Genomic DNA, 27,296 nt, shown 5'->3' with positions numbered 1-27,296 from the left:
GTCATGGAGGGGGAGGAGGAGGCGGCGGCGGCGAAAGGAGGCGTTTTGGGCCGCCTCCAGGGTCCGCTCTGTCATTCCTGAACTGGTCCCTCGTCCCCGTGACTGTGGCATCAGGGAAGCGAACTGTTAGGCGAGAGGAGGAGACAGTCAGAACCATATCCCCTTCTTCCCCCGGGGCGGGGGCCGGGCCGGGCCAGGCCGGCTGAGCCGGGGGAGGGCAGGGGGAGGGAGCGCCTGGCCAGGCCGGCCTGTCCGCGGAGATGGATGACAGTAAGGTAAGTCCTGTGGTTTGCACGCGCAGCTGCCGCCGCCGCCGCCGCCTCCTGCTTGTCGCTAAGGGCTAGACCCGCCGCTGAACCTCAGCCTGGTAGCCACGCCAACACCCAGCAAACACCTGCCTTAGACATCCCGGAGCCTCCAGCTATTACCCCCGTGGTACCCAGCCAGGAATTCGGGGGACGGGGCGCTGCGTCTTTCCAGAAGGGGCCCTCTCTGGAAATTTCTCCCTCCCAGGGCAAGCCTGTTTGTCAGCTTTTCCAGGTAGTGCCAACCCTCGTCCTTGACTTGCCCAGCAAAACGAGTGAAGAAACTTACCGTGCTTTTCTTTTTGCCTTCCCCTGACCCCCTTCCAGACTTTCCCCAGTTTGGAGACCTTAATTAGGGCACCCTGAACCAGCCCTATTCCCCTTGAAGGTTCCCCTTTCTTCTCGCAGGCTCCCTTACTCAATGCCCCATTCATATAATCAGTTCACTCCCCCTCTGAGCTATTTTCCTGTGGTTGGTTGGTTGGAACACTCTGCTAAGCTCCTGTTGCTATTCGTCCAGAATCTAACCTCCTCTAGAAAGCCTTCCCTAAGAAAAGTAGTGAATTCCTTCTTGTTAATCTGTCTTAATATCCTACCACCATTCCCCTATCGCAATCCAAATCACTTGTCCCTGTGATTCTAACAGGCGTTGTTCATTCTTGGCTAATTCCTGTAGTTTGTGTATATAACCTATCTCTGCCCTTATGTCTATCTACGTTAGTGTTATCTAGTTTTATTTCATGAAGATAGGGATGATCAGCTTATTGATGTTTTAGAATGTTTAGGAAATTGGACTTTTTTTTTTTTTTTAAAGGAGTCTGACTTCTAGACTTTACCAATTTTTGAAGTAGAAAGTCACTCCTTTATGCCTTTCAGAGGTCTTCCATTTCAGTCTCTGGCATACTGCTTGTGCTAGCTTTTTTTCTTTCTTTGGGTGCCCTTTCCCCCTCCCACCTTACCATTAACACTTTGCAGCTGTCACGTTTTTGTTTCACCCGCCCTTAGAATGAAAAAAATTTCTAGCTTTTCTGTGCTGCCTGCTTTATTCTACATTATCTCCCTCTTCCTGCTCTTACAGAAGGCTCTAAGAAAAGTGATTAGACGGAAGGGAAAGCCCAGTGCAATAGTCCGGAATTGAGACTCACCTGGAGAAACAGATTGTTTGTGAAGTAGCAAACCCTAACAGGAAGTTGTGTTTCCAAGACAGAAAGGGGAAGTTCTGAAAGTTTTCCAGACATCAGAAAATAATTTTTCCATGAATGCCTTGCTAGCTTGATTGTTCAGTATTATTAATTTTGAAAGCAAATCTGAATACTGTATCCATTATCTTTTTGCAGAAAATAATGTTATGGCTCCTTAAGAATGCTAAAATAACATTGTTCTTTAATTTCCTTAATTTGAGGCAATAAATTCTACAAAATCTTTTGTTCAGACTTTTGAAACATTTAATAACTTTCTCAAAATCTTCAGTAGTCTCAACTCCAAGAAAAATACATAGGATTTTGAGTTATTTTTCTTACCTGTCCAATCACATAGGAGTCATTTCTAAAGCTAGCAAACTGTAGTGGAGAGTATAAAATTTTATTGTTTTCCCTAAAAGAATGAAGGTAAATCTTGGGGTGTAGACGATCCATAACTTACTTCCTATAGGGTTCACAAGTAATGCAAAATGAACTCAGTTCTCATTCTTTTTAATTGATTATTTTTAGAAACCAGCAGTTACTTAAATCTTTAATGATTATGGGAAAGAAAATCCATTCCACATGTCTCTGGATGGACAGTGCTTCTGTGAATACACTACTTTCACTTTGAATACATGTCAGAGTTGTGAATGAGTAATACTTAAATGCCATGTACAGCAAAATCGGAACTGCTCTTCCGGCACCGGGCATTATGAAACAGCCCTTAAGTCTTTGGCAGCTCCCAATCCTGCCTTTCTCTGTGCTCTAGTTGTTGGAGTCCTGCAGAATTACATTGTCCTGCTAGCATACACATACATACTCACACACAAAACACATTTTCTTTCTTTTTTTAAAGATATTATTTATTTATTCATGAGAGAGACACAGAGAGAGAGAGAGAGAGGCAGAGACACAGGCAGAGGGAGAACCAGGCTCCATGCAGGGAGCCCGATGTGGGACTCAATCCCTGGCCTCCAGGATTATGCCCTGGGCCGAAGGTAGGCGCTAAACCGCTAAGCCACCAAGGGATCCCCGACATTTTCTCTTCACATTATGTATAGGTAATGGAGTCTCAGGTTCCATTTTCTCCTGTGTAAGGGGAGGTGAGAGTTGGAGTTTGGGATTCTGGTGGCCGAGCATAAAGTATGGTGGGGGGACGCCTGAGTGGCTCAGTGGCTGAGCATCTGCCTTTGGCTCAGTGCGTGATCCCAGGATCCAGGATCCAGTCCCGCATTGGGCCCCCTGCAGGGTGGCTGCAGAGGGCTCCCTGCAGAGGGTTTCTCCCTGTGCCTGTGTCTCTGCCTCTCTCTCTCTCTCTCTTTCTGTGACTCTCATGAATAAAATATATATATATTTTTTTTTAAATAAATGAATAAAGTATGGTGGGAGAGCAAAAAGGGTGCCAAATTGGTTGACAGCAAGGCCAGAGGAATTGAAAGAGGATGCAGTGGTCAGGAGTGGCAGTTATAGAGAGACAGTATTTGAATGAGCAGGTTGGGAAACAGATGATGATGATGTGAGGACCTCCCTTTATAAGGATTCTGTATTCTGGTTTTTTTTTTTTTTTTTTTTTTTTTTTTTTAGATTTTATTTATTCATGAGAGAGAGAGAGAGACATAGGCAGAGGAAGAAGCAGGCTCCCTGTGAGGAGCCTGATGTGGGATTCGGGACCAGGACCCTAGCTAAAAGCAGACACTCAACCACTGAGCCATCCAAGTATCCCTCTGAGTTGTTTTTATCAGTAGTGATGAATGAGTTTGCCAGGAGCTCTCCACATTCTGTCATCTAGCTTTCTGGAGTCAGAGTCACACAGATTTGAATGAAAATGAAGCTTTGCCTTTCTACCATCTAGCAATGTGCCTGATACAGCATAGAGTACTCTTTAGTAGTGATTGAATTAAGTTGGAGCAGAGTAATATTAAGGAGATTGCCCCGATGTACCCAGGCTTTATTAATCAGTGTGCTCCATTGAGCCCCCAGCCAGAGTATATAGACAATGGCAAATGGCAAAAATAAAGCAAGAGCTAGATGGGCATCTGAAAGTGGGGGCTTGGGAAAGTGCTAAGTAGCAGAGCTCAAACACTGAGTAGATCTCTACTAGGCTAGATGGGAAGGAACAACCTTGGCTGAGTTAATTAACCTTTCTGAGTTTCCATTTTATCTGTTAAATTGTCAATACCATTTTCATAGGCTTTGTTGAGGATAAGAGATAATGCATTATTATAAAGCATTGAGTACAGAGTCTAACACATAGTAAACACAAAAAAATATTGTTACTTAAGAGTGACTTCTTTGGTCTTAGCACAATGCAGTAGGTACTTGAGATGCTCATTTTATTAATTCTTAATTGCATGTTATTTGCAACATTTGCAGCAATGCTTATTTATCCTACACTACCCTTTGCTCCTAACCATGCCCCGAGATGGGAAGGGGCATGAAATGAACTTAAGCTGTGCATTGAACTGTCAGATTGTGTGAGAAAGGTAGTCTCCTGAGCCTACCTGCATGTCTACCACTAGGAAAAAGTGCTTGTTTTCACAAAAGCTGCTTCTTCCTGACTTGCTGCATTCAATTACAAAGAAAATAAAAGTGTGTTATTTTCAGAGGCTTTAATCATAGGCAGAAGATTCTTATTTTTTTTTATTTTATATATGACTTTTATGTTTATTGAATCAATGACTGATATAAATGGAAATATCCTAGACCAGATGCATTCCTGCCACAGGATAAGCTGACAATAGACTACCATACTGTATTGCCTGACAGTGTAGGGCATCAAGTTTCAGTTGAGCGACTGACAAGAAAGTGGGCCAGACACTGTCCACAGTATACTAATATGGATGCTGTTTCCTTAATAGACTTCACAGACTTCAATTTACCTGTAGGACACACGATTATCTGAAAATAAAGTTTCTCACACCTTCCTTACCTCTTATGTAAGAAGATAGGGTCGTCTGTTGCATTCAGCTGTTTGGGGTAGCATTGATTCTCACAAAATTTTTAACTTGGCCAAAAAATGTCTTTGACATTCCCAGACCTGCCTTTGGCCCTTGAAATCCCTCCTATTGATCCTTTATCCATCCTTTGCCATAGTTGGGGCTGCCACCTTGAGCAGTGCCACAAAACCCAGACATTTTCTGCCTTTCCTGTCCTCCTCTTCATCAGTGCTAACCACAGGACTAACACAGAAGAGCCAGTCTACCAAACAAATCTCTGACAGATTTGATGTACCTTCCTTTGCTGTTTAGGTTACATGCACATTTTACATAGGGCACCTCAAAAGATAGTTTAACCCTAAAGAGTAATTTTAATACTACAGAAACCAGTTGAAATCTAAGTTTACTTATCCTTATTCAGAATGATTAACTCTTTTTAAGGTTTTCAGAAAAGTTTATTCATTCATTAATTCATTAAATACTTGTTGAACACCTAATATGTACATGCATTGTGCAAGAGAGATACAAAGGTAAAAAGTTTATAACTATTCTTGGGAGCTTACATTTCAGTGGGCTAAGTAGACCTATAGAAAAATCATTACAATATAGTGAGGTTAAAAAAAATTAGGGCACTAGAGGCAAAGTGCTTTTGGAGTGGTATGAATGGATGCCTGTCTAGGCTTGTCGCACATGGGTTCACACAGTAGGAGTGAATCTGTGAGGAAGAATAGGAGTTCCCTAGAAAATGGGAAAGAAGGAAAATCTTGTACTAAAGCATATTGCACTGGATAATAAGTATTATGCTATAAGTTAGTGCAGGAATTGGCATATTTTTGGTAAAGGGCCAGATAGTAATTATTTGCTGGCCATATGATCTCTGTTGCAATTACTCAATTCTGCCAATTTAGCACAAAAGTAACTATAGGCAGAACTTGATGAAGTGTGGCTGTGTTCTAATAAAACTTTATTTACCAAAACAGGCAAGAGGCTGGGCTTTGCATGCCAGCAGGGCTATGGATTGTTGACCCCTGAGCTAAAACATAAAACACAAGTAGAGGTGTGGGCAGAGACAAAGATGGAAAAGTAAGCAGAGGCCAGATCACGATATGCCTGGCAAGTTAAGCTAACAAATTTTGGTCAGTATTTTTAAAGTGTGGAATAAAGAAAACACCTGTTGACCCAGAATCTTGAGAATGGGGCTTGGGAATTTGAATTTTAATTAGGCTCCCCAGTTGAGTGGCTCATATGCTTACCGAAGGTTGAAAACCAAGGCCATAGATGTTGGGGAGCCATTGAATGATTTTAAAGCAGAGGTAGGGATGCCTGGGTGGCTCAGTGGTTGAGCATCTGCCTTTGACTCAGGGCATGATCCTGGGATTTGGGATTGAGTCCCACATCAGGCTCCCTGCATGGAGCCTGCTTCTCCCTCTGCCTGTGTCTCTACTTCTCTCTCTGTATCTCTCATGAATAAATAAAGTCTTTAAAAAAATAATGCAGAGGTAACTATTGAATTTGGGTTTTTGACAGAAAAAAATGCTAATGGCTATCTGGAGAATGATTTGGGGTAAAGATGTAGGAACTGCAATAAGATAAGAGGCAGATGGTCCAGTTAGGTAAGAACGTGGATTTTGGCATACAACCAGAGTTCAAGTCTTCTTTCTACCACTTTCAAGCTATTATGATTTTGGACAAATTAGAATTAAATATAAGAACAGTTGACCCTTGAGGTATCTGGCCGGCTCAGTCGGTAGACCATGTGACTCTTGATCTTGGGTCATGTGTTCAAGCTCTACATTTGGTGTAGAACTTATTTAAAAAAAAAAATCAGTTGACTCTTGAGCAACACAGGTTTGAACTGCACAGATCCACTTACAGGTAGATTTTTAAAGTACATATATATATAGTACAGTATTGTAAATATATTTTCTCATCCTTATGATTTTCTTAATATTTTCTTTAGCTTTATTGTAAAATTCTGTAATACATATAGCATACAAAATATGTGTTAATTGACTGTTAATGTTATTAGTTAGGCTTCCAGTCAACGTTAGACTACTAGTAGTCAAGTTTTGGGGGAATGAAAAGTTACAGGTAGTTTTTTGACTACTCGGGGATTGACACCCATCACTCCCATGTTATTCAATAGTCAGTTGTATATATGTGAGCCCAAATCACAAGAACTTAGTATATATCTCATGGGTTCTCAGTAAATGCTAGTCCTTTCTGACTCCTCCCCAGCTTTGTTAGATTGCTCATAAGAAAGACCTGAGCTGAAGACCAGATTGAGAGTTTGGGTTGTGGTTGACAGAGCATGCATAAAATCCTTCAAGGATGAAGAGTGTGGACAGAAGAAAGAGCTAGAAAGACAGAACCCTGGAAGACAGTAAAATGATCAGAAGAGGCTAAGGAATAGGACTTAATAACGTAAATGGGAAAGGAGAGATTAGTGATAAAAAAAAAAAAAAGTACAAGGGGGATAAAAGGGGCTATTATGCTAAGGGACCAGAGAATTTTTTTTTAAGATTTTATTTATTCATAGAGACGCAGAGACACAGGCAGAGGGAGAAACAGGCTCCATGCAGAGAGCCTGACGTGGGACTCAATTCAGGGTCTCCAGGATCACGCCCTGGGCTGCAGGCGGCGCTAAACCGCTGCGCCACCCGGGCTGTCCGACCAGAGAATTTTTAAAGAGGGAATTTAGTCAACAATATGAGATGCTACAAAAGAGAGATCAAGTCAACAGTGAACAAGTATCCATTGCACTTGGAAAATAGGAGATTGTTTATGAACCTAGCAAGAGAATTTTCCTTAGAGTGATAGGATAGAAGCCAAAATGTAGCAGTTGAGAAAGAGCTGGACAGGAAAGAAGTAAAGGCAGGTATACACCACTCTTACTAGTCAGTTTGTAACAGTTTTGAGGCATAGCTAAAATATATACAGTATTATATTTAGCTGCAAACAATCATAGCTGGGGACTGGGGGCAGGCATAGGTGTTGGGAGAGGAGAGGCAGGAGTTAACTCTAAGTTCAGAGAGGCCTACTTTATCTTCTTCCTCCTTCCGTTGACTAGAAAAACTGGCAGAAAGGTTAGCAGCAGGAAGATGTGATTAGACTTTCTTTCTGAAGATCTGGTAAATAAAAGGCCTAACCCACAGCTGTGAAGGAAGTTTTAGGAGTCATAACACCAAATGAAAATGTAGCTACTTGTTTTTTCTTTAAAGTGGTAAAGAGCACTAGCTGGGCACATTCATCTCTATCTTATTTTTCATTAATCAGTTGGAGATAACTTTTCATGTTTTTAAAAAGAGTGAAACAAGCTCTCCTGCTCTTTTTTTTCTAGGTTTGGCTGTTGCTACCTACCACTTCGTGTAAATGCAGTAATTCTCTTAGAATTAATAGTTTGAAACTTTTATGAGTTGCCTTAAGAATTAGAGCATTAGGATATAAATAAGTGTAAAGAGGGTAATAAAATAGTTAAAGAGTTCTTAACTGGTTTTTCAGATTTTATATCCTGTACGAGGGACCTTTTTTCTTTCTTTCTTTCTTTTTTTTTTTTACAAGTTGGTCGTGATACCAACAAGTCAGTTTCAGAATATTCCTAATTTATTGGAAGTAGAAAACACAGCTTTTGTGCCCGAGGAGCTCACGTTGCTTAGATGTGATAGAACTTAAATCTGTGAGGCCACCAAAAAACTCCAATAAAACATATAAATTCAGTGTGTTCACTATATTATATGTTCCAGACATTTGGAGAAGAAAATAGCATATGGAGAGAGGGTGATCGTCAGGGATAGGAAGGTGATTGTCAAAGAAAGAGGGCTAGAGCTGACTCTAACCAAAGGAAGCATAACATTTGCCATCCTGGATGGTGGTCACAGTTAGAGAAATGGTGAGGATAGATGGGAATGCAGGGGATGAGGTAAAGTCCTAGAGGGGCATGACTTGATATGATTCCCGTGTTGGAAGTAATAAAAGAGAGGATTGGGTTGGTGAGTGGGAGGCTGGATGTAGTGGGCTGAATGGTGGTCTCTAGAAAGATACATCTGTGTCCTAATCCCTGGAACCTGTGACTATCACCTTATATGGTAAAAGTGAATATTACCTTATTGGGGGAAAAAAGTGATTAAGTTAGTGATTTTGAGGAAAAATTTATCCTGGATTATTTGGGTGGACCCTAAATTGAATGACAAGTGTCCTCATAAGAGTGAGGCAGAGGGAGATTTGGCAGACAGGTATGGTGGCAGAGTGACCACAGAGGTAGAGATTAGATTGCTGCAGCCACCAATCAAGACACACTGATAGCTACTAGAGGTTGGAAGAGACAAAGGATGGATTCTCCCTTACGGTCTCCAGAGGGAGTGCAATCCTGCCAAACTTCTGGCTTCCAGAACAGAAAGAATACATTTCTGTTGTTTTAATCACCACTAAGTTTGTAGTAATTGTCACAGCAGCCACAGCAAACTGATATACTGGATATGGTGACCTAGTAAGCAGTGCTGAGTCAGAGGTCTTCTCTTCAGCTGTAACATGGCCAAAGGGCCATTACAGTTTATTCTTTATGTAATGATCAGATACTACCTTTTTTTTGTTTGTTTGTTTTGTTTTGTTTTACAGTGAAGGAAAATACAGCGAAGTTATTTTAATAAGCTGAGAAGAAAGGTTAACTCTTTGGCAGCTCTTTGCAAGATGGATTAGCTAGAAGTGGGAGTGGAAAAGGAGAGATGGTAGGAAGACCCACTGAGAACCTGTTGTAGCAATCTGTGAGGGGGGATCAGACTAATACAGATAGTAGGAGTAAAGAGGAAGAGCTAAGTCAGATTTTATAAAGGAACAGATTGGCTTGACTTCAGTTGGTTGGTGGTCATGGAGGGCCGCAACAGTAGAGGGAAGTTTCAAGGAAGCATAAGATGAAAAGTGCCAGCAAGTGCCTAATGTCCCAGTGAGCTGGATGGAGTAAGTGAGTGACTATATAGTATTAATATAGCAGTGCATATAAAGCATTGTCAGTTTTAGGGCCTCTTCAGGGCATGATATGATCAATCCCACCATGAAGTCGGGCATGATATGATCAATCCCACCATGAATTGTCATACTTGATGATACTGAGTTACTTTGTGACAAGTTGCTGTGATGCAAATAAGGGGTCTTAGGTTCTAGACTCTGCTCTGATACTGAAATTCTCTGGACTAAAATTTTGTCATCTGTAAAGAGATCACTGTGCATCTGTGTGTGTGTGTGTATGCATCCCTCCATCACCAGCGCTCTTGTGTACACCCATGTCCTGCCCTTCATGATGTTACTGTTTATTTCACGTCTGCTGTGTTTCATGACTCTATAAACCTTACAGTTTTGGACCTCATCTTCTTACACTAATATTCCTAGAGTTTCACAGTGTTTGGGGCATGGTGTATGTTCAATATATGGCTGTTGAATAAAGGAATTAATTTTCCCATCTTTACCTGAAAAAAGATGAGCATGATGCTAATTCCTCACCTGAAATGGTGTGAAATAACATAATATGTAGAGTGTTTAATTCAAGACTTTGTCCATAGCTCTATCCCTGCACACCCTGATTTAGCCTTGAATTTAAGTGTTTGTTGTTAGCTCCTAAAAAGCTAGAAGTAGAATGAGCCAAGAATCTGGAATGGTATTTAATCTGGACCCCGGGGTCTTCCTTATTTTAAGAAGCTCCTAGACAGCACACAACTCCTCTTTCTATGAAGTTAAACTTGTTGACTGGGAAGCCTGTGCCATACATACTCAGACCTTTGCAGACTAGGTTCTGTTCTTTCTCTGTAATGGTTACATTTAGAATTATCAGGAACTCCCTCTTGGCTAAATCCATAGTTGTATGTTAATTCTTGGCCTTTTTAAACTCACAGATTAAAAAACCCTTATGCTTGTCCCCTCCCCTCTGTGATTCTTTCTCTTCATAAGCTTGTGTCTCCATGCCACCTCGGTTCTTCTTTTTCTTCTATTCTTTCTGCTTAAGATTCATATATTTTTTTAACAGCTATCTTTTTAAGATAACAGCTTTACTGAAAATTCACAAAACATAATTCACATACTATAAATTCATCCTTTTAAACTATACAATTCTGTGATTTTTAGTACAATTGACTCTTGAACAACATGTGGGCCCACTTATACATGGATTTTTTTCAATAAATACAGCACAGTACTGTAAATGTATTTTCCTTATGATTTTCTTAACATTTTCTTTTATCGGGCAGCCCCGGTGGCGCAGCAGTTTAGCACCGCCTGCAGCCCAGGGTGTGATCCTGGAGACCCAGGATCGAGTCCCATGTCGGGCGCCCTGCATGGAGCCTGCTTCTCCCTCTGCCTGTGTCTCTGCCTCTCTCTCTGAATGAATAAATAAATAAATCTTAAAAAAAAAAAAAAAAGAACTCCAAAGAAATCTTATTAAAAAAAAGAACATTTTCGGGATCCCTGGGTGGCGCAGCGGTTTGGCGCCTGCCTTTGGCCCAGGGCGCGATCCTGGAGACTCGGGATCGAATCCCATATCAGGCTCCCGGTGCATGGAGCCTGCTTCTCCCTCCGCCTGTGTCTCTGCCTCTCTCTCTCTCTGTGACTATCACAAATAAATAAAAATTAAAAAATAAATAAAAATAAAAAATAAAAAACATTTTCTTTTATCTAGCTTACTTTATTATAAGAATATAGTGTCTAACACATATAATACACAAAATATGTATTAGTTGACTGTTTATGTTATCAGTTAAGCTTCCAGGTAACAGTAGTCAATTAGTAGTTAGGTTTTGTGGGGAATCAAAAGTTATACATGGATTTTTTTGACTGCTTGGAAGTCAGCTCGTAACCCTCTCATTGTTCAGGGGTCAACTGTATATTTACAGAGTTGTGCTATGGTCACCATTGTCTTTCCAGAACGTTTTCATTACCTTAAAAAGAAACTTTTATAAACAAAATGTGGTATATCCATATAATATATTATTAAGCAATAAAAAGAAATGAACTATTAAGCCACAAAAAAGATAGAGAGGAACTTACATGCATATTACTAGCTGAAAGAAACCAGTTTGGAAAGTACCTACCATGTGATCCCAACTATATGACATTCTGAAAAACATAAAACTATAGAGGTAGTAAGAAGGTCAGTGATTGCCAGGACTCTGGGGGTAAGGGAGGGAAGAATAGGTGGAATGTGGGGTTTTTAGGGCAGTGAAAATATTCTGTATGATACTATCATGGGAGATACATGATATATGCATTTGTCAAACCCAAAAAACTGTACAACACAAAGAGTGAACCGTAATGTAGACTTTGGATTTATTAATAACATTGGTTCATCACCTGTAATGAATGTACTACACTAATGCAAGATGTTAATAGGGGACACTGGAAGGGTGGAGAAAAAGGAGATATATGGGAACTCTCTGTACTTTCTGCTTCATTTTTTTTTTATAAACCTAAAACAGCTCTAAAAAGCAAAGTATATTAATTTTAAAAAGAAAAAAAAAATGAAACCCTTTAGCAGCCACTCCCTATCCTCTCCTTCCCTTCCCCCTGCCCTAAGCAATCTATAATTTTAATTTCTTTAAATTCGCCTTTTCTGGACATTTTGTATGAATGGAATCATACAGTGTGTGCCCATTTGTGTTTGGCTTCTTTCACATGGCATAATGTTTCCAGTGTTCATCTATGTTGAACCATGTATCAGTATGTCATTCCTTTTTATGTCTGAATAATGTTCCATTTTATGGACACACTACATTTTGTTATCTACTCATCAGCTGATGGACGTTTGGGTTGATTTCCACTTTTTAACTATCGTGAAATACGGTGCTATGAACATGAATTGTACAAGTTCTTATGTGGATATAGGTTTTCATTTCTTAGGGAGATAGACCTAGGAGTAGAATTCCTGGGTCATATGATAATTCTGGTTTAATATTTTGGGAAACATGCAGATGGTTTTCCAAAGTGGCCACCATTTTATATCCCCACTAGCAATGTATGTGAGTTCCATTTCTCCACAGCTCCACATTATTTGCTGCTTTTTATTATATAGCCATCGTAGTGGGTATAAAGTGTTATCTCTTAGTTTTGATTCAAATTTCCAAAATGACTAACGATGTTGAATGTTTTTTCATATGTATATTGGGCATTTATATATCTTCTTTGGAGAAATGTCTATTCATATACTTTGCTCACACTTTAATTGGATTGTCTTTTTTGTTGAATTGTCAAATTTCTTTATATATTCTGGATACAAGTCCCTTATCATATGTATGATTTACAAATATTTTCCCCATTCTGTGGGTTGACCTTGATGGTGTTCTTTGAAGCACAAAAATTTTAATTTTGAAGTCCAATTTATTTCTTTTGTTGCGTATGCTTGTGGTGTCATATCTAAGAAACCCTGGCCTAATCCATGGTCACAAGTTTATCGCTGTTTTTTTCTAAGAGTTTTATAAATATAGTTCTTACATTTAGGTTTTTGTTCTATTTTGAGTTGACTTTTGTATATGGCATGTTATAGGAGTCTAGCTTAATTATTTGCTTGCAGATAACCAGTTGTCCCAGCACCATTTATTGAAAAAAACTGTTTTTTCCTATTTCTCTATTGTTTTGGCACCTTACTAAAAATCAATTGACCATAAATGTAAGGGTTTATTTCTGGATTCTCATTTCTTTTTCATTGATATGTGTGTGTACCCCTGTGCCATTGCCACTCTATCTTGATTACTGTAGCTTTCTAATAAAATTTTAAATCAGAAATTATACGTCATCCACTTTTGTTGTTTTTCGGATTGGCTGTTTTGGGTCCCTGTGTTTCCATATGATTTTTTTATTATTATTATTTTTTAAAGATTTATTTATTTATTCGTGATAGACATAGAGAGAGAGACAGAGACACAGGAGGAGGGAGAAGCAGGCTCCATGCCGGGAGCCCGACGTGGGACTTGATCCCGGGACTCCGGGATCGCGCCCTGGGCCAAAGGCAGGCGCCAAACTGCTGAGCCACCCAGGGATCCCCTGATTTTATTATTATTATTATTATTATCTTTTCAATTTCTGCAAAAAAGGCAGAGTGTATTATAAGTAATCTCTACACTCAGCATGGGGCTCAAACTCATGACTGTGAGATCAAAAGTTGGATGCCCACCAACTGAGCTGGAATTTTGATAGGGATTGTGTTGAATTTGTAGATAGATCCATTTGGGGAGTATTGTTATCCTAACAATATTTAGTCTTTCAATTCATTAACATGGAATGTCTCTACTTTTATTAGATCTTTAGCTTCTTATAATGCTGTTTTATGGTTTTCAGTGTACAAATCTTGTACTTCTTTTGTTAAATTTATTCCTAGTTCATTCTATGAGGTCAATATTAGCCCAATACCAAAACCAGAGAAGTCATAAGAAAACTATAGACCAATATGTTTTATGAGAAAGGATGCAAATACCCTCAATAAAATGCTATTCTGAATGATATATTTTTATGCTATTCTTAGTGAATGTTTTTACAATTTCATTTCAGATTGCTCATTGTATATAGAAATGGAGCTAATTTTTGTTTATTGATTGTGTCCTTTGCAACCTTGTTCACTCATAGTTTTTGTGTATTCCTTAGGATTTTCTTTTTCTTTCTTTCCTTTTTTTTTTTTTTTAAATAAGCCCCATCCCCAGCATTGAGTCCAACATAGGACTTGAACTCCTGACCCTGAGATCAAGACCTAAACTGAGATCAAGAGTCGGAGGCTTAACCAACTGAGCCACACAGGTGCCCCAAGAGTTTCCTGTAGATAAGATCATATCATCCCAAATAGAAATAGTTTTACTCTTTCGGTTCCAATCTGAATGAAGTCTCTCTTTTTCTTGCCTAATTGCTGTGGCTAGATTTTTCAATACAATGTTGAGTGGAAGTGATGAGAGAAGACAAGATCTTTGTCTTTTCCTGATCTTTGGGAGGAAAGCTTTAATCTTTCACCCTGAAGTGTGATGTTAGCTGTGGGTTTGTCAACCTTTATCAAGTTGAGGGAGTTCCCTTTATTCATAGTTTGTTGAGTGTTTTTTATCATATGAGGGTGTTGGGTTTTGTCAAGTGTTTTTGGAGTCTCTTGAGAAGAAAATATAACTTTGACGCTTTTTTTCTATTGATATGATGTATTATAGTAATTGATTTTTGGTTGTTACACCTACCTTTATTCCTGGGATAAGTCACATATAGCCATGGTGTATAATCCTCTTTCTATGTTGTAGATTCAATTTGCTAGCATTTTATTGAGGATAGTTACATCTCCATTCATAAAACATATTGATCTGTGGTTTTCTTACGATATCTTTGTTTAGTTTTGGTATCAGGCTAATAATGGCCTGATAGAATGAATTGATTTTCTAGAATAGAATGATTTTCTGTTTTTTGGTATCAGGCTAATAATGGCCTGATAGAATGAATTGATTTTCTAGAATAGAATGATTTTCTGTTTTTTGGAAGAGTTTATAAAGAGTTAGTGTTAATTCTTTAAATGTTTAGTAGAATTCACCAGTGAAGTCACTTTGACTTGGTCTTTTCTTTGTTGGAAATTTTTCTATTACTAATTTAATCTCTTTGTTACAAGTCTATTCAGATTTTCTTTCTTCTCAAGTCAGTTTTGCTATTCTGTGTCTTTCTAGGACTATTTCTCCTAGGTTACTAGCATATAATCTTTCATAGTATCCCATGTAACCATTTTTATTTCTGTAACGTTGATAGGGATGATGTTTCTTTTGGTCTTGAATTTAATATTTTGAATGTTTTCTCTTGACTAGGCTAGCCAGAGCTTTGTTGCTTTTGTTGATCTTTTTGAAGAACCAACTTTTGGTTTCATTGATTTTCTCTATTGTCTTGCCATCTTCTGTTTTATTTGTCTGCTCGATATTTGTTATTTCCTTCCATCAGCTTGCTTTGGATTTAATTTGCTCTTCTTTTTCTAGTTTCTTAAGGTAGAAAGTTAGATTACTGATTTCAAATCTTTTTTAGTTTAGGCATTTACAGCCCCCCTCTGAGCACTGCTTTAGCTGCGTCTCTCAAAGTTTTGGTATGTTGGGTTTTCCTTTTCATTTGTCTCAAAGTAGTTTTCTAATTTCCCTTATGATCTCTTCTTTGACCCATTCGTTATTTAGGAACATCTTTTGTTTTTTATCTGCTGTGTTTATTAAATAGTAATTGCTGTGAACTAAGAATTATATGACAGTCCTCGGTGCTTACTTTCTAAAAATCGTAACATCTAGTTTTAGCTTGTTTCAATGGGGAAAGTGTTTTATAAAAAAAAAGTAGTTAACAGAAAAAGTAGGCTTTTCATTCTTACTTGCCTATAATAGACTTGAACATTTTAAACATATAATGAAGACAAAGTTGGTATTGCAAAAGCCCTACTGAAATCTAACATCTTTACTATCCTCCCTTTGTGTAATGAATTCTCTGTGGAGAGTAAGAAAAAAAATCAATGGCTAGCAAATTTCTTCACGAGGTCTAGGGAGACAAGCTTTCTGAGGGTTTCCCTTGGGGCTTTCTATTTCCAGTTAACAAATATATTTGGGGGAGGACAAAAAAAAAGTAAAATGGGTAGTGGATAAAGAGATACCACTAGTTTTAAAGATAGCTATTTAAAATTCCATGTGGCTCTATGTGAATAGAAATAAAACTAGAATAGAAAAAACTAAATTTTATATTTTTTTCATAGTTTTTTTTTGTGTTGTGCATAAACATCAGTACTTTCACTTAGCCATATTAATATGCTTCCTCACAGAAGAAATAGGAGAGGGCAAGGGAACAGGGTGGTTATCACTGAGTTGTGAAAACATTATGAAACATTGGTAAGGATGATTTTTGGCCCAGAGACATTTGGGAGGAATTTGTGAGGTTGATTTCAGTTTTGGTTTCTGGTTCCTTCTATTAATTTTTCCTAACCCTCCCCTAATCATTATGGCATATGAAATATATGAAGTTCATTTGTTAAAGCAGCTGGTATACTGACCCACATTTGTATAATATCTTTTTTTTATATAAGGTTTTATTTATTTTGAACAAGAGAGCATGCGAGGGAGGGAGGGGCAGAGGAGGAGAGAGAATCTCAAGTTGACTCCAGGCTGAGCATGGAGCCCGGTGTGGGGCTCAATCCCACAGCTCTGAGATCATGACCTGAGCTGAAATCAAGAGTCAGATGCTTAACTAAATGAGCCACCCAGGAGCTGCTCCTTGTGTAATACCTTTTTTCTCTCTTTTTTTTTTAAGTTTTATTTTTATTTTTTTTTAAGATTTATTTATTTATTTATTCATGAGACACACACAGAGAGAGAGAGAGAGGCAGAGACACAGGCAGAGAGAGAAGCAGGCTCCATGCAGGGAGCCTGACAGGGACTGGATCCTGATCTGGGTCTCTGAGATCACGATTCAAAGGCAGATGCCCAACCACTGAGCCACCCCAGGTGTCCCAATACCTTTTCTTTACAAAGTGTTCGTATACTTAGATTTCCAGTAACCCTGCAATGTACCTGGCTCTCTTGAAAACTAGTACACTAATCAGATTTTAGCTGGCACCCAAAGCCAAGAATTCAGTCTACCATTGAGAAAAAATTAAACTAGAGAAATGGTGGTTATGTGGTTTTAATGTAATTTTACAGGAGAGGACATAAAACACAGGAACCCTGTATTTATTTATTATGCCTTTCTAGTGAAAAAAAAAAAGAGTAAAATAATATTACTACCATAAAAACTAAACAAAGAGTTATAACTGTTGTTTTAGTTTTATGACTGTGTAAGGTTTGTTTCAAAAATCAGTCCAGTCTCTGAAGTACACTATGTCCTCTTGCTGGTTTCTCAAAGACAGCCTCTCCTGAATTAATTAAAAACAGCAATATAAAAAACAAAACAAAATAAACAGCAATATATGAGGTACTAGGTTATAGTGTTGTGATTGATGATTCATTTCACTACATAGAAAATAGATGTGATTACCATTTATTTTACTACAGACCTGAGTTTATACTGTAAATATGTTACTTTTTAAAAACTGTATAGTTTGAAGTTGAGACTAAACAATAAAAAATAAAAAAAAACTGTAGCAATAGCAGATATACTTTATTTCAATGTAGGATTATTTAAAAAATATTTTATTAAAATTGTGCAGTTTCCTGAGGTATATATTATATTGGAATAAAAACATGATGATGCATAGTATAAAAAGCTTTAAAACACCTGGGTTTTTTTATTTTTTAAAGATTTATTTATTTATTCATTCATGAGAAACACACAGAGAGAGAGGCAGAGACACAGGCAGAGGGAGAAGCAGGCTCCATGCAAGGAGCCTGATGTGGTACTCGATCCCGGGTCTCCAGGATCACACCCTGGGCTGCAGGCAGCGCTAAACCACTGAGCCACCGGGGCTGCCCACCTGTTTGCTTTTTAAGAGCAAGAGTGCTCGGTTGGGGGGAATGAGGGGGAGCCAGCAGAGGGAGAGGGAGACAAGCAGATTCTCCGCTGAGCGCAGAGCCCCATGCAACTCAATCTCAGGACCCTGAGATCATAACCTTAGCTGAAATCAGGAGTCGAACACTTAACCCACCGACCCACCCAGGTGTCCCTAAAAGACCTGTTTTCGAAAAGTTGAAACTAATTTGGGAGTAGTACTGAAGCAGCTAGCTTTACAATAGTGGTGGAAAAGAAAGTTTTTTTCCCAGAGCCTCGGAGTATTCAGTCTCGTTTCAGAGCCATGCTATTAAATGCAGGATGCAGTGGTTGACCATCATGGTATTACCCAGGGTCTGGTAAATAAATCCCGGTATCCAGCCGGGAAAGAGACGTGGCTGATTCATATTTACAGTTTGGTTTTCCACCTGACCATTATACTGAGTAATGATTTGATCTTTATAGAGTACTCGGCATTGTTGGTGTGTGATAATTGAGAGTGATTTTCAAACAAACAAATGAGTTTTTATATCCACATGAATATAGAGTTTGAGTTTTATTACCTGATAAAGCTGCTACTTTATTTCAGTGGCTTGCCAGTGTTTGAGTTTTGCATCTTTAACAGTTGCCTTGAAAGCCTCAGCAGTATTCGCTTCAGAATACTGAAGTGACATTTTTATCTCCTGAGGGTACTTTTCAGAACTAGACCTCATTCAGAACCTCATCAGATAAAGTAGAAAATCTGAGGCAGACTGTGTTGTAGCTTGTAAGAAACTAGCTCTAAAAGCACTTTCTCAAAAAGCTTGTTCATTGGAATAAATGTAACCTCTTTCAAGGTAATTGCTTTCAAGAAAATTTATTTGATACACAAGTTCAGGTTCATGTATTTAAAAATTCATCAAATTTAGTTCATAGTTATGTCTTACATAAAAACTTGGGGAGGTTCCAAAGCTATACAGTGAAAAGGATTAAATTACTTTGTCAGTCACCAAAAAACTGTGCCAATGCAGGTAAATGAATAACAAAGATATTGAAAACATGTCTTATGACCAGTGGGAGCAGTTAGAAATCTCCTGAGACAGTCTAGGGTCATAATTATAGACTTCTTGAAAGGCAGGAGAGGATTATCTTGAAGATGTCCAGGACTTCTGGTGTGTTTCTTTGGGCTCAACAAATTTAAAGAGAGAATTCACAGCCAAATCGCTCAGGACACACATATATATATAAATATATATATACATAATATATATATTTATACATACATACAAACATACGATTTTCATACAAATTTTGTTTTTTCTAATTGTAAACATTTAAAAATCATAAAAAATACAAATGAGAAAAAAGCTATTTATAATGACACCTGTCAGAAATCTTCATTTTCCTTTTAACATTCTTTTCTGTTGTTAATTTTTTTTAAAGATCTTATTTATTTATTTGAGAGAGAGACACAAATAGTGGGAGAGAGCATGAGCAGGGAGGAGAAGGAAAGAAGGAAAAATAAGCTCTCCGCTGAGCAGAAGGAGGCTCGATCCCAGGACCCTGAAGTCATGACCTGAGCTGAAAGCAGACACTTAACTCACTGAGCCACTCAGGCACCCCAAACATCCTTTCTTTTATGTGTTATTTTATTATTTGTTTACTTTGTTGTTTTATATGTATGTTGAGATCACACTGAGAGAATCTTAAATGTTAATATTTTTTACTTACTGTTTTCTCAAGTCAATAAAAATTCCTGTGAGCAAAACATTTAATGGCATCTTTTAGATTTTAGTATCCAGCTACATATGGTTCATAATGTTTACTGTTAAACTACTTAAAGTTTACTACTGAAGAAATAAGGAAAACTTCAGTATTTCTTCTCTCACACTCATGGTATCAAAAGCATCGGAAAGAAAAAAATCAGGAAGCAAAGACACATCACACATTTCGTGGGATTATGCCTTCTTAGTTTCATAGGCTTCCTTTGTTTATTATTTGTCAGTGTTTTCCTTGCGAATATGCACCCCTAGTCATTTTCCTAAAAGTAGAACCGGAAAAAAAAAATTCTTTTCTCTCTTGCTGAAGGTAGTTGGAGGCAAAGTAAAGAAGCCTGGCAAACGTGGTCGCAAGCCGGCCAAAATTGACCTGAAGGCAAAGCTTGAGAGAAGCCGTCAGAGTGCAAGAGAATGCCGAGCTAGGAAAAAACTAAGATATCAGTATTTGGAAGAGTTGGTATCCAGCCGGGAAAGAGCCATATGTGCCCTCAGAGAGGAACTGGAAATGGTAAGAAAGTCTATAAGTAAACAAATGAAGAAACCTATGCTTAGCAGTCAAAATGAATTTACATTAAAATATGAAGATACCAAGCTTTGCATATCCATTTGACAAATATGGGAAAGAATATTAATCTTTAGCCAGGATGTAGGCAAATAAGCATTTTAGTATAGTGCTGGTGGGAGCAGAATGTACATGATAATTTTACTGAGAGATTGTTTATGAAAGAAAAAAATGGAAGATAACCCAAATGTATGACAATTATTTATTTCAGGAGTAGAAATATAGTGTGACAGCAAAAACAGAAGGATTCTAACTAGTGGCACACTGGGCAAATGTTCTTTCCACCAGAGGGGCCTTTTGAGTATGAACACTACTCCAGTATATCATGAGAAGATCCATCAGCAATTGCCCCACCCTCTTCTGAAAGATGGCAAGCCTCATACATGTCCTAGGTGGTAAACAGGAAATACGGTGGAGGGTAGGATTCCCAACAGCCAATTTGACCTCTAGTTATCGGAGTTGTGTCTAGGATTTCTACCAGTGGTTCCTGAAATATGACTAATAAAATTGTACTTAAATATATTTACCTATTTCAGTACAAGCAGTGGTGCATGGCAATGGACCAAGGAAAAATCCCTTCTGAAATAAAGGCCCTACTCACTGGAGAAGAGCAGAGCAAATCTCAGCAGAACTCAAGCAGGCACACAAAAGCTGGGAAGACAGATGCTAATAGCAATTCCTGTGAGTACAGTGAATGGGAGGGTTTATATCTAGAGGAGTATCTTAGGGTAGGGTTTCTATTGACTTCTTCCCTTGGTCTGTCATTAAATAAAGTGATGTCATTTGTAATACACTAATAAGCAAGTGAAATGGCGTTAGATTGTAAATATTGAAATGAATTTTACATGGGATCTATGAAGAGCAACTGATACATTTTTGGAAAATTTTAAAAATAGACTTAGCCCATGAATGGGGATATACCATTTTTGTTAATAATGTTAATAATTGTTAATAATACCTTTTATTTGTATTTTGATTTACAACTTATAAAACACTTTCACATATATTTATCATATGTATTTCCTCCAATGATTATGTTAAGGAATTACACCTTTTATTTTACAGATGAAGAAATAGCAAAGGAGTTGGCTAAGGTACCCAAGGTCACACAGTTCTAATGGGAAAACCTGTCTTCACCTAGTCCAGGCTCTAGTACAGTAGCCCATCAGTGTAGGATTTTTTTTTTATTATGGTGAAATTCACATAAAAAATTAACCATTTTAAAGTAATAATTCAGAGGCATTTAATATATTCACAGTGTTGTACAACCACCACTTCTATCTAGTTACAAAGCTTTTTTTTTAATTTTTTGTTAAAGATTTTATTTATTCATGAGAGACACAGAAAGAGGCAGAGACACAGGCAGAGGGAGAAGCAGTCTTCTCGAAGGGAGCCCGATGTGGGACTTGATCCCAGGACCCCAGGATCACCATCCAAGCCAAAGGCAGACACTCAACCACTGAACCACCCAGGCATCCCTCGTTAAAAAACATTTTATCACCCCAAAGAAAACCCTGAATTCATTAAGCAGTTACCTGTTCTTATCCCTCTTGCTCTTAGCAACTACGAATTTGTTTTCTGTCTCTCTGGATATTTCATATAAATGGAAACATATAGAATGGGACTTTCTGTGTCTGGCTTCTTTTGCCTAGCATAATGTTTTCAAGGCTCATCCACATTGTAGCATATATTAGTACTTTAGGCTACTTTATGGGTATATAATACTCCATTGTGTATGTATACCACAATTTGTTTATCCATTCATCTGTTGACATTTTTTTACCCCTTGTGGCTATTGTGAAAAGTATGCTTTGAAACATGAGCATGTATTTTAGCAAGTATGTGTTTTAGCACTTGTTTTCAATTCTTTGGTGTATATACCTAGAAGTAGAATTGCTGGCTCATACGTAATTACATATTTAACTTTTAGAAGAACCACTAACTGTTTTCCACAGTGGCTGAAATACTCTACATTCCCACAAGCAATATATGAAGCTTTCAAATTGTCACATCTTGCCAGTGCTTTTTATTTTCCATTTTTAAAAACTATAGCCTTCCTAAGATGTGAAGTAGTATCTGAATGTGGCTTTGATTTGCATTTCCCTAAAGACTAATAGTGTTGAGCATCTTCTTCTTGCGCTTGTTGGCCATTTGTATATCTTCTTTGAAGAAATGTCTAAGTCCCTTGCCCCTGTTTTATTTGGGTTTTCATTTTTTATTTGTTGAGTTGTAAGAGTTCTTTATAAATTCTGGGTTCTAGACCTTGATCAGATATATGATTCGCAGATATTTCTCCCATTCTGTAGGTTGTCTTTTCACATTCTTGATAGTGTCCTTTATTGCACAAAACATTTAAATTTTGATGTCCAGTTTATCTGTTTTTTTCTTTTGTTGTTCATGCTTTGTCATATGTAACAATCCATGCCAAATCTAAGGTCGTGAAGAATTACTCCTATGTTTTCTTCTAAGAGTTTTATGGTTTTAGCTATTATATTTTAGGTCATTGATCCATTTTGAGTTAATTTTCTATGTGGTATGAGATAGAGTTCCAATTTAATTTTTTTGCATGTGAGTAACAATGTTCCAATGCCATTTGTTGAAGAGACTGCAAAGATTTTGTGATGAAGATGTCATGGACTGGTTTCTTTATCATTGTGACTGCTTTGGGAGCACTTGGAGCAGTTATAAGAAAATGTTACAGGGTGCCTAAGTGGCATTACGTGTCTGCCTTTGGCTTAAGTCATGACCACAGAGTTCTGGGATCAAGCCCTGAGCTCAGAGTTGTGCTTCTTGCTCAGCGGGGAGCCTGCTTCTCCTTCTCACTCTGCCTGCAGCTCCCTCTGCTTATGCTCTCTCTCCCTGTGTCAAATGAATTAATAAAATCTTTTCTAAAAAGTTATAAAATTTTTATCTTTAAAAATTTTTTTAAAGATTTTATTTCTTAGAGAGACAGAGAACAAAGGGAGGGGCAGAAGGGGAGGAAGAGGGACAAGCAGACTCTGCTCAGCCAGAGCCTGATGCCAGGGCTCTGTCTCACAGCCGAGATTGTGACCTGAGCCAAATCAAGAGTTAGACGCCCAATTGACTGAGCCACTCAGGTGCCCCTCTTTTAAAATATTTTTATAAAATTGAAGGGTTTGCTTTTTGTTAGCTTTTCTTAGGTCAGGTAACATTTGCCTTGCTCTAAATTGAATTAAAGAAAAAAGGCTGAATCAGCTCAGTTTTCTTTCAGTCTGTATTTTTAAAAAGCCCTTCTCCGTAGATATTAAACAAATAAAATGTGGGATCCCTGGGTGGCGCAGCGGTTTAGCGCCTGCCTTTGGCCCGGGGCGCGATCCTGGAGACCCGGGATCGAGTCCCACAGTCCCACATCGGGCTCCCGGTGCATGGAGCCTGCTTCTCCCTCTGCCTATGTCTCTGCCTCTCTCTCTCTCTGTGACTATCATAAATAAATAATAAAAAATAAATAAAAAAAAATTTAAAAAAAAAAAAAAAAAAAAAAAAAAAAAAAAAAAAAACAAATAAAATGTATTTTAAAAAAGATTAATCAAATTTCATTCACTTCCAAACATTCTTACATTGGTAACTTTGATTTATTTTTCAGGGTGAAGATTATTCAAAATGACGAGTCACTGATAGAAGCCAATATTCTGATTCCTATGGAGGATGAATGGGCAAGATTGTACTTCTTGGCTCCATTTACTACCTACTGCTCAGTAGTCATCTCTGTAAATCTGCAGTTTCTACCAAAATGTGTGATTATAAATCCCAAAGGATTTTGCTTTAACTTTAAACACTTAGAAAATTTATAAACATTCAGACCTGTTCTGGTTGGTATTGCCACCCATGGCATTTAACATGTTGCAATGCTTGAAAACACAGGGGTAGAGAAAAGTGGGTGAAGATTGTATTTTTGCACCTTAACTCCACATTGCTTTATTGGTTAATTTATATTCTTTCCATGTATTTCATGTCATTGTATGTGTATGTGTGTTTAGGTGTCACCTTCTTTTATGTTTTTGATTGCCCTACAAAGAGAAACCAAATGGGCTGACTACTGACTAAGTTCTCAGCCTTAATGGACCTAATCTTATTTGTTTATATTTACTTGAGTAATGTTTATTTTCTGCATGAACCATGATTTCTCCTGTGAGCCATTCCAGCATAAGCTGTGAATATGTATTAACAAATATATACATTTCTATTTTTATAATCCATACTGATATGCCTGTTTTAAATAATGTACATGTTAACAAAATCCATCAGGAAAGCCCTCAAGACAGCCTCTTTGTTGCTGTCTTCTCAAACTATATTTATAAAAGTTTGCTAGGGCTTACTCCACACTTGGAGAATAATTAGTCAAATTTCATTTTTAAGCAAGAAATAACCTTTTAGGCATTTCAGCAGCATACATCCTCTTGACAACCTAGAATATGTATGAATGTATGTATGTGTTTCTATTGTATGTCTGTATACGTATGTGGGGAGGGTAGGAGTGAATGTTCACACACATTGCCTTGTGTAGTCAACTAACTCGGAGAATTTTTCTAAAGAAAATAGGATGAAATTAGCTGCTGAGATCGAGTTTCTGCCTCAAGAGATCTGGAACAAAACGAGGGAGAAATTGCTAGTAGATCTAATGGCTGTAGGCATAACCAGAACACTTAGTTTCTTCCCTGACAAGAGTTTCGTTAAGAATGTGTTCTGAGCCAGAAAGAAACACACTGTGGGTGTGCATCTGGTTTGGCCCTAACAGCACCTCCGCTCCGGAGTGAAGCACTAAACTGGAGGTGTGCACAGCACCGCAGCTGGCAGGCCTGGCAGGAGGTGCAGAAGCCAGAGAGGTTTTTTTCGGTTCCCATCACAGCTATATTTACTTTCTTCCTGACTACCAGACAGAATGATGGTTGAGGAATCAAGCTCATCATATCATACATGCAAATAGACTAGGGATCTTTCAGTTTCCTCACTGGGACACTTGATCACTCTCTCTTCTCTTTCCCATAGTTAAATCAGGAACTGTGTTCTCTGTTGCTGCTAAATTATAATTGTTCTTAGCTCTAATGAAGCAAATACTTGGCTTCTAAACAGTATGTTTTGTTATGAAATGGCAGTGTAAGAGGAGGCATCATAGTCTAGATTGTGAGGCGGAACAAGAGATGGACCACATAGTTTCAGATTACAAGGTACTCTCCCCCTTTCTCTTAGGCTATGCGTTTGAATAAAGTGCTTCCCCTTAGCCCGAGTTCCTGAAGATCTCTTCGTGTGTAGGTTGCAAACTCAGATCTAGTCTAGTCCTGTGTGACTACTGATATACCACTAGCCCAGCCTGTTGGGTCTCTCTGTGTTTTGGAGAACTGGGGGTTTAAGAGTATTTAATGTCTTTTTAGGATCACAAATATAGATAGATAAGAAATTGTTAATATTCAGACCTTCAGAATTTAAGTGTTTTAAATATAGTGTTCAGATTGTAATGGGTATGTTTTTGCCATCTGGTCTACTCAAATGTATATTTTTATTTTGCAAAACAACCCAAGATTTAGTCTGTGTTGCTTTGTTCAGTACCTTTTGAATTCCCCAGAAGAGTTGTTTTCAAAGCAAACATTCCAAAATGAATGTGGCTCTTCAATGGAATGTCTCCATTGTGCCTGAAGTATTTCTTCTCGGGTTGTAATTTTAAATTACAGGGTCATTTGAGCTACCCTCCACCCCCACCTCAGTATCTTTACAAGTGCAGTGACTTTATCCTCAGGTAGAGGATGTGTAATTTTGGATGAAAGTAAATTACAACGTATTGAGTTTATTCCTAAACCCATATTTTTTTGGTTTTTTAAAGTTGATAATACTAAGAGAAAGTTCCTTGGTCTTAAAAAGGAATGTTTTGATTGCTTTGGGTATTGTGCTGGCTGCACGTTTTGGCCACTTGAAGCATGTTAATAAATGTCACTGATTAAAACAGCTGGAGCATTTCTTTTCCCATTCCAGTTAAAAAGCAGCACACTGAAATCCCAGCATCTCTCACTTTCTGTAATGACAACATCCAGGCTGAGAGAGAACAGAAGAGAGTGAGAGAATCAGTGAGCTCTATCCCTCTGGGTCAGCGCTATTCTCTTTGTTCCCTAAGTGAAGAGAGTAATGTTTTAGTTTTCTTCCCCCCCCCCCCCCCCAAAGAAAGGAAGATAAGGGGAAAATATATATTTGTGTGTTTAGACCAGTCATATTCTGTCATTAACTTAGCATAGACCTGCCATATATTAGAACAACTGAATATAAAATGGAATAAGTTTGACCAGGTCAAGTTTTAGGATATAGTTGATGTTCTTAAATTTTTTTTCTATTTTATCTAAAACCTGTCTGTTGTATCTAAATCAGACTCTGTCTTACTGCAGCAAATTCATATCACTGTGTACCAGCTAATTGACAGTATTTATCAGCATCACCATTTAGCATTTTATTTCATCATCTTTGAATTATGATAGACTTGATTTGGCTCATTATGAAAAGCATAGGCTTAAACTGGACTTAGCTTTAGTTAAAATAAGGCGAAAGAAAATTTAAAAACATAAATACTATATTTCACAAGAAATCAGTTGCATATTATCAATTACATTTTTAGTTTTGAAAGAAAGGAAGATTATTAATTCACATGGTATTTGGGGGCATTGAGGGAATTTTTCTTTCTCTGAAGAGCATTGTACAATTATATTTTTATGAAAAATAAAATATCTTCACCAGAGATATCTCAAATGGTCTGTTTCACAATACTGAAATATGTCTGTGTAGTAATAGCATAGAGTAGTAAAAAGAGTGAGATTTAGGCAGAAGAATTGATCTTGAATCCATTTTCTGAGTCACCTGAATTCTTTCATCTTTCAGCCCATTTCCTCATCTATATAAAAGGGGGAGGATAACTTTCACAGGTAGTTGGCAGGCTAAATAGGAGTTATGAGCAATTGCTTCTTAATTAGTAAAGAACTATAATGTAGTTCTTGGACTATTGTTAGGATTTAAACCACTGAAGATAAATATATTTATTTAATGAGCTGGAATTTAAACATGTAGGGTTGTAGGTATCACATTTCTGAAGTCTTTTTAGCTTTATCATTATGTCCCAGGAATGGTAT

At 37.9% G+C, this 27,296-nt stretch overlaps 1 protein-coding gene across 1 annotated transcript; it reads left to right on the top strand.

Annotated features, from left to right (window-relative positions):
- Positions 1–26,908, top strand: CREBL2 (cAMP responsive element binding protein like 2). The gene is made up of 4 exons (XM_025995204.2): positions 1–275; positions 19,921–20,118; positions 20,709–20,853; positions 23,777–26,908. The coding sequence occupies exons 1-4, from the start codon at positions 261–263 to the stop codon at positions 23,779–23,781; spliced, it is 363 nt and encodes a 120-aa protein (XP_025850989.1). The 5' UTR covers positions 1–260; the 3' UTR covers positions 23,782–26,908.
- Positions 26,909–27,296: the final 388 nt, after the last annotated feature.

The sequence above is a fragment of the Vulpes vulpes genome, chromosome 8 (genome assembly GCF_048418805.1).
Source record: "Vulpes vulpes isolate BD-2025 chromosome 8, VulVul3, whole genome shotgun sequence".
NCBI classification, from domain to species: Eukaryota; Metazoa; Chordata; class Mammalia; order Carnivora; family Canidae; genus Vulpes; species Vulpes vulpes.
This window is presented reverse-complemented; position numbering and strand designations above follow the sequence as displayed.

Coding starts and splice junctions, on each gene's coding strand:
- CREBL2 (XM_025995204.2), top strand. Junction 20,119..20,708: donor TCAGAGAGGAACTGGAAATG/GTAAGAAAGTCT, acceptor TACCTATTTCAG/TACAAGCAGTGGTGCATGGC.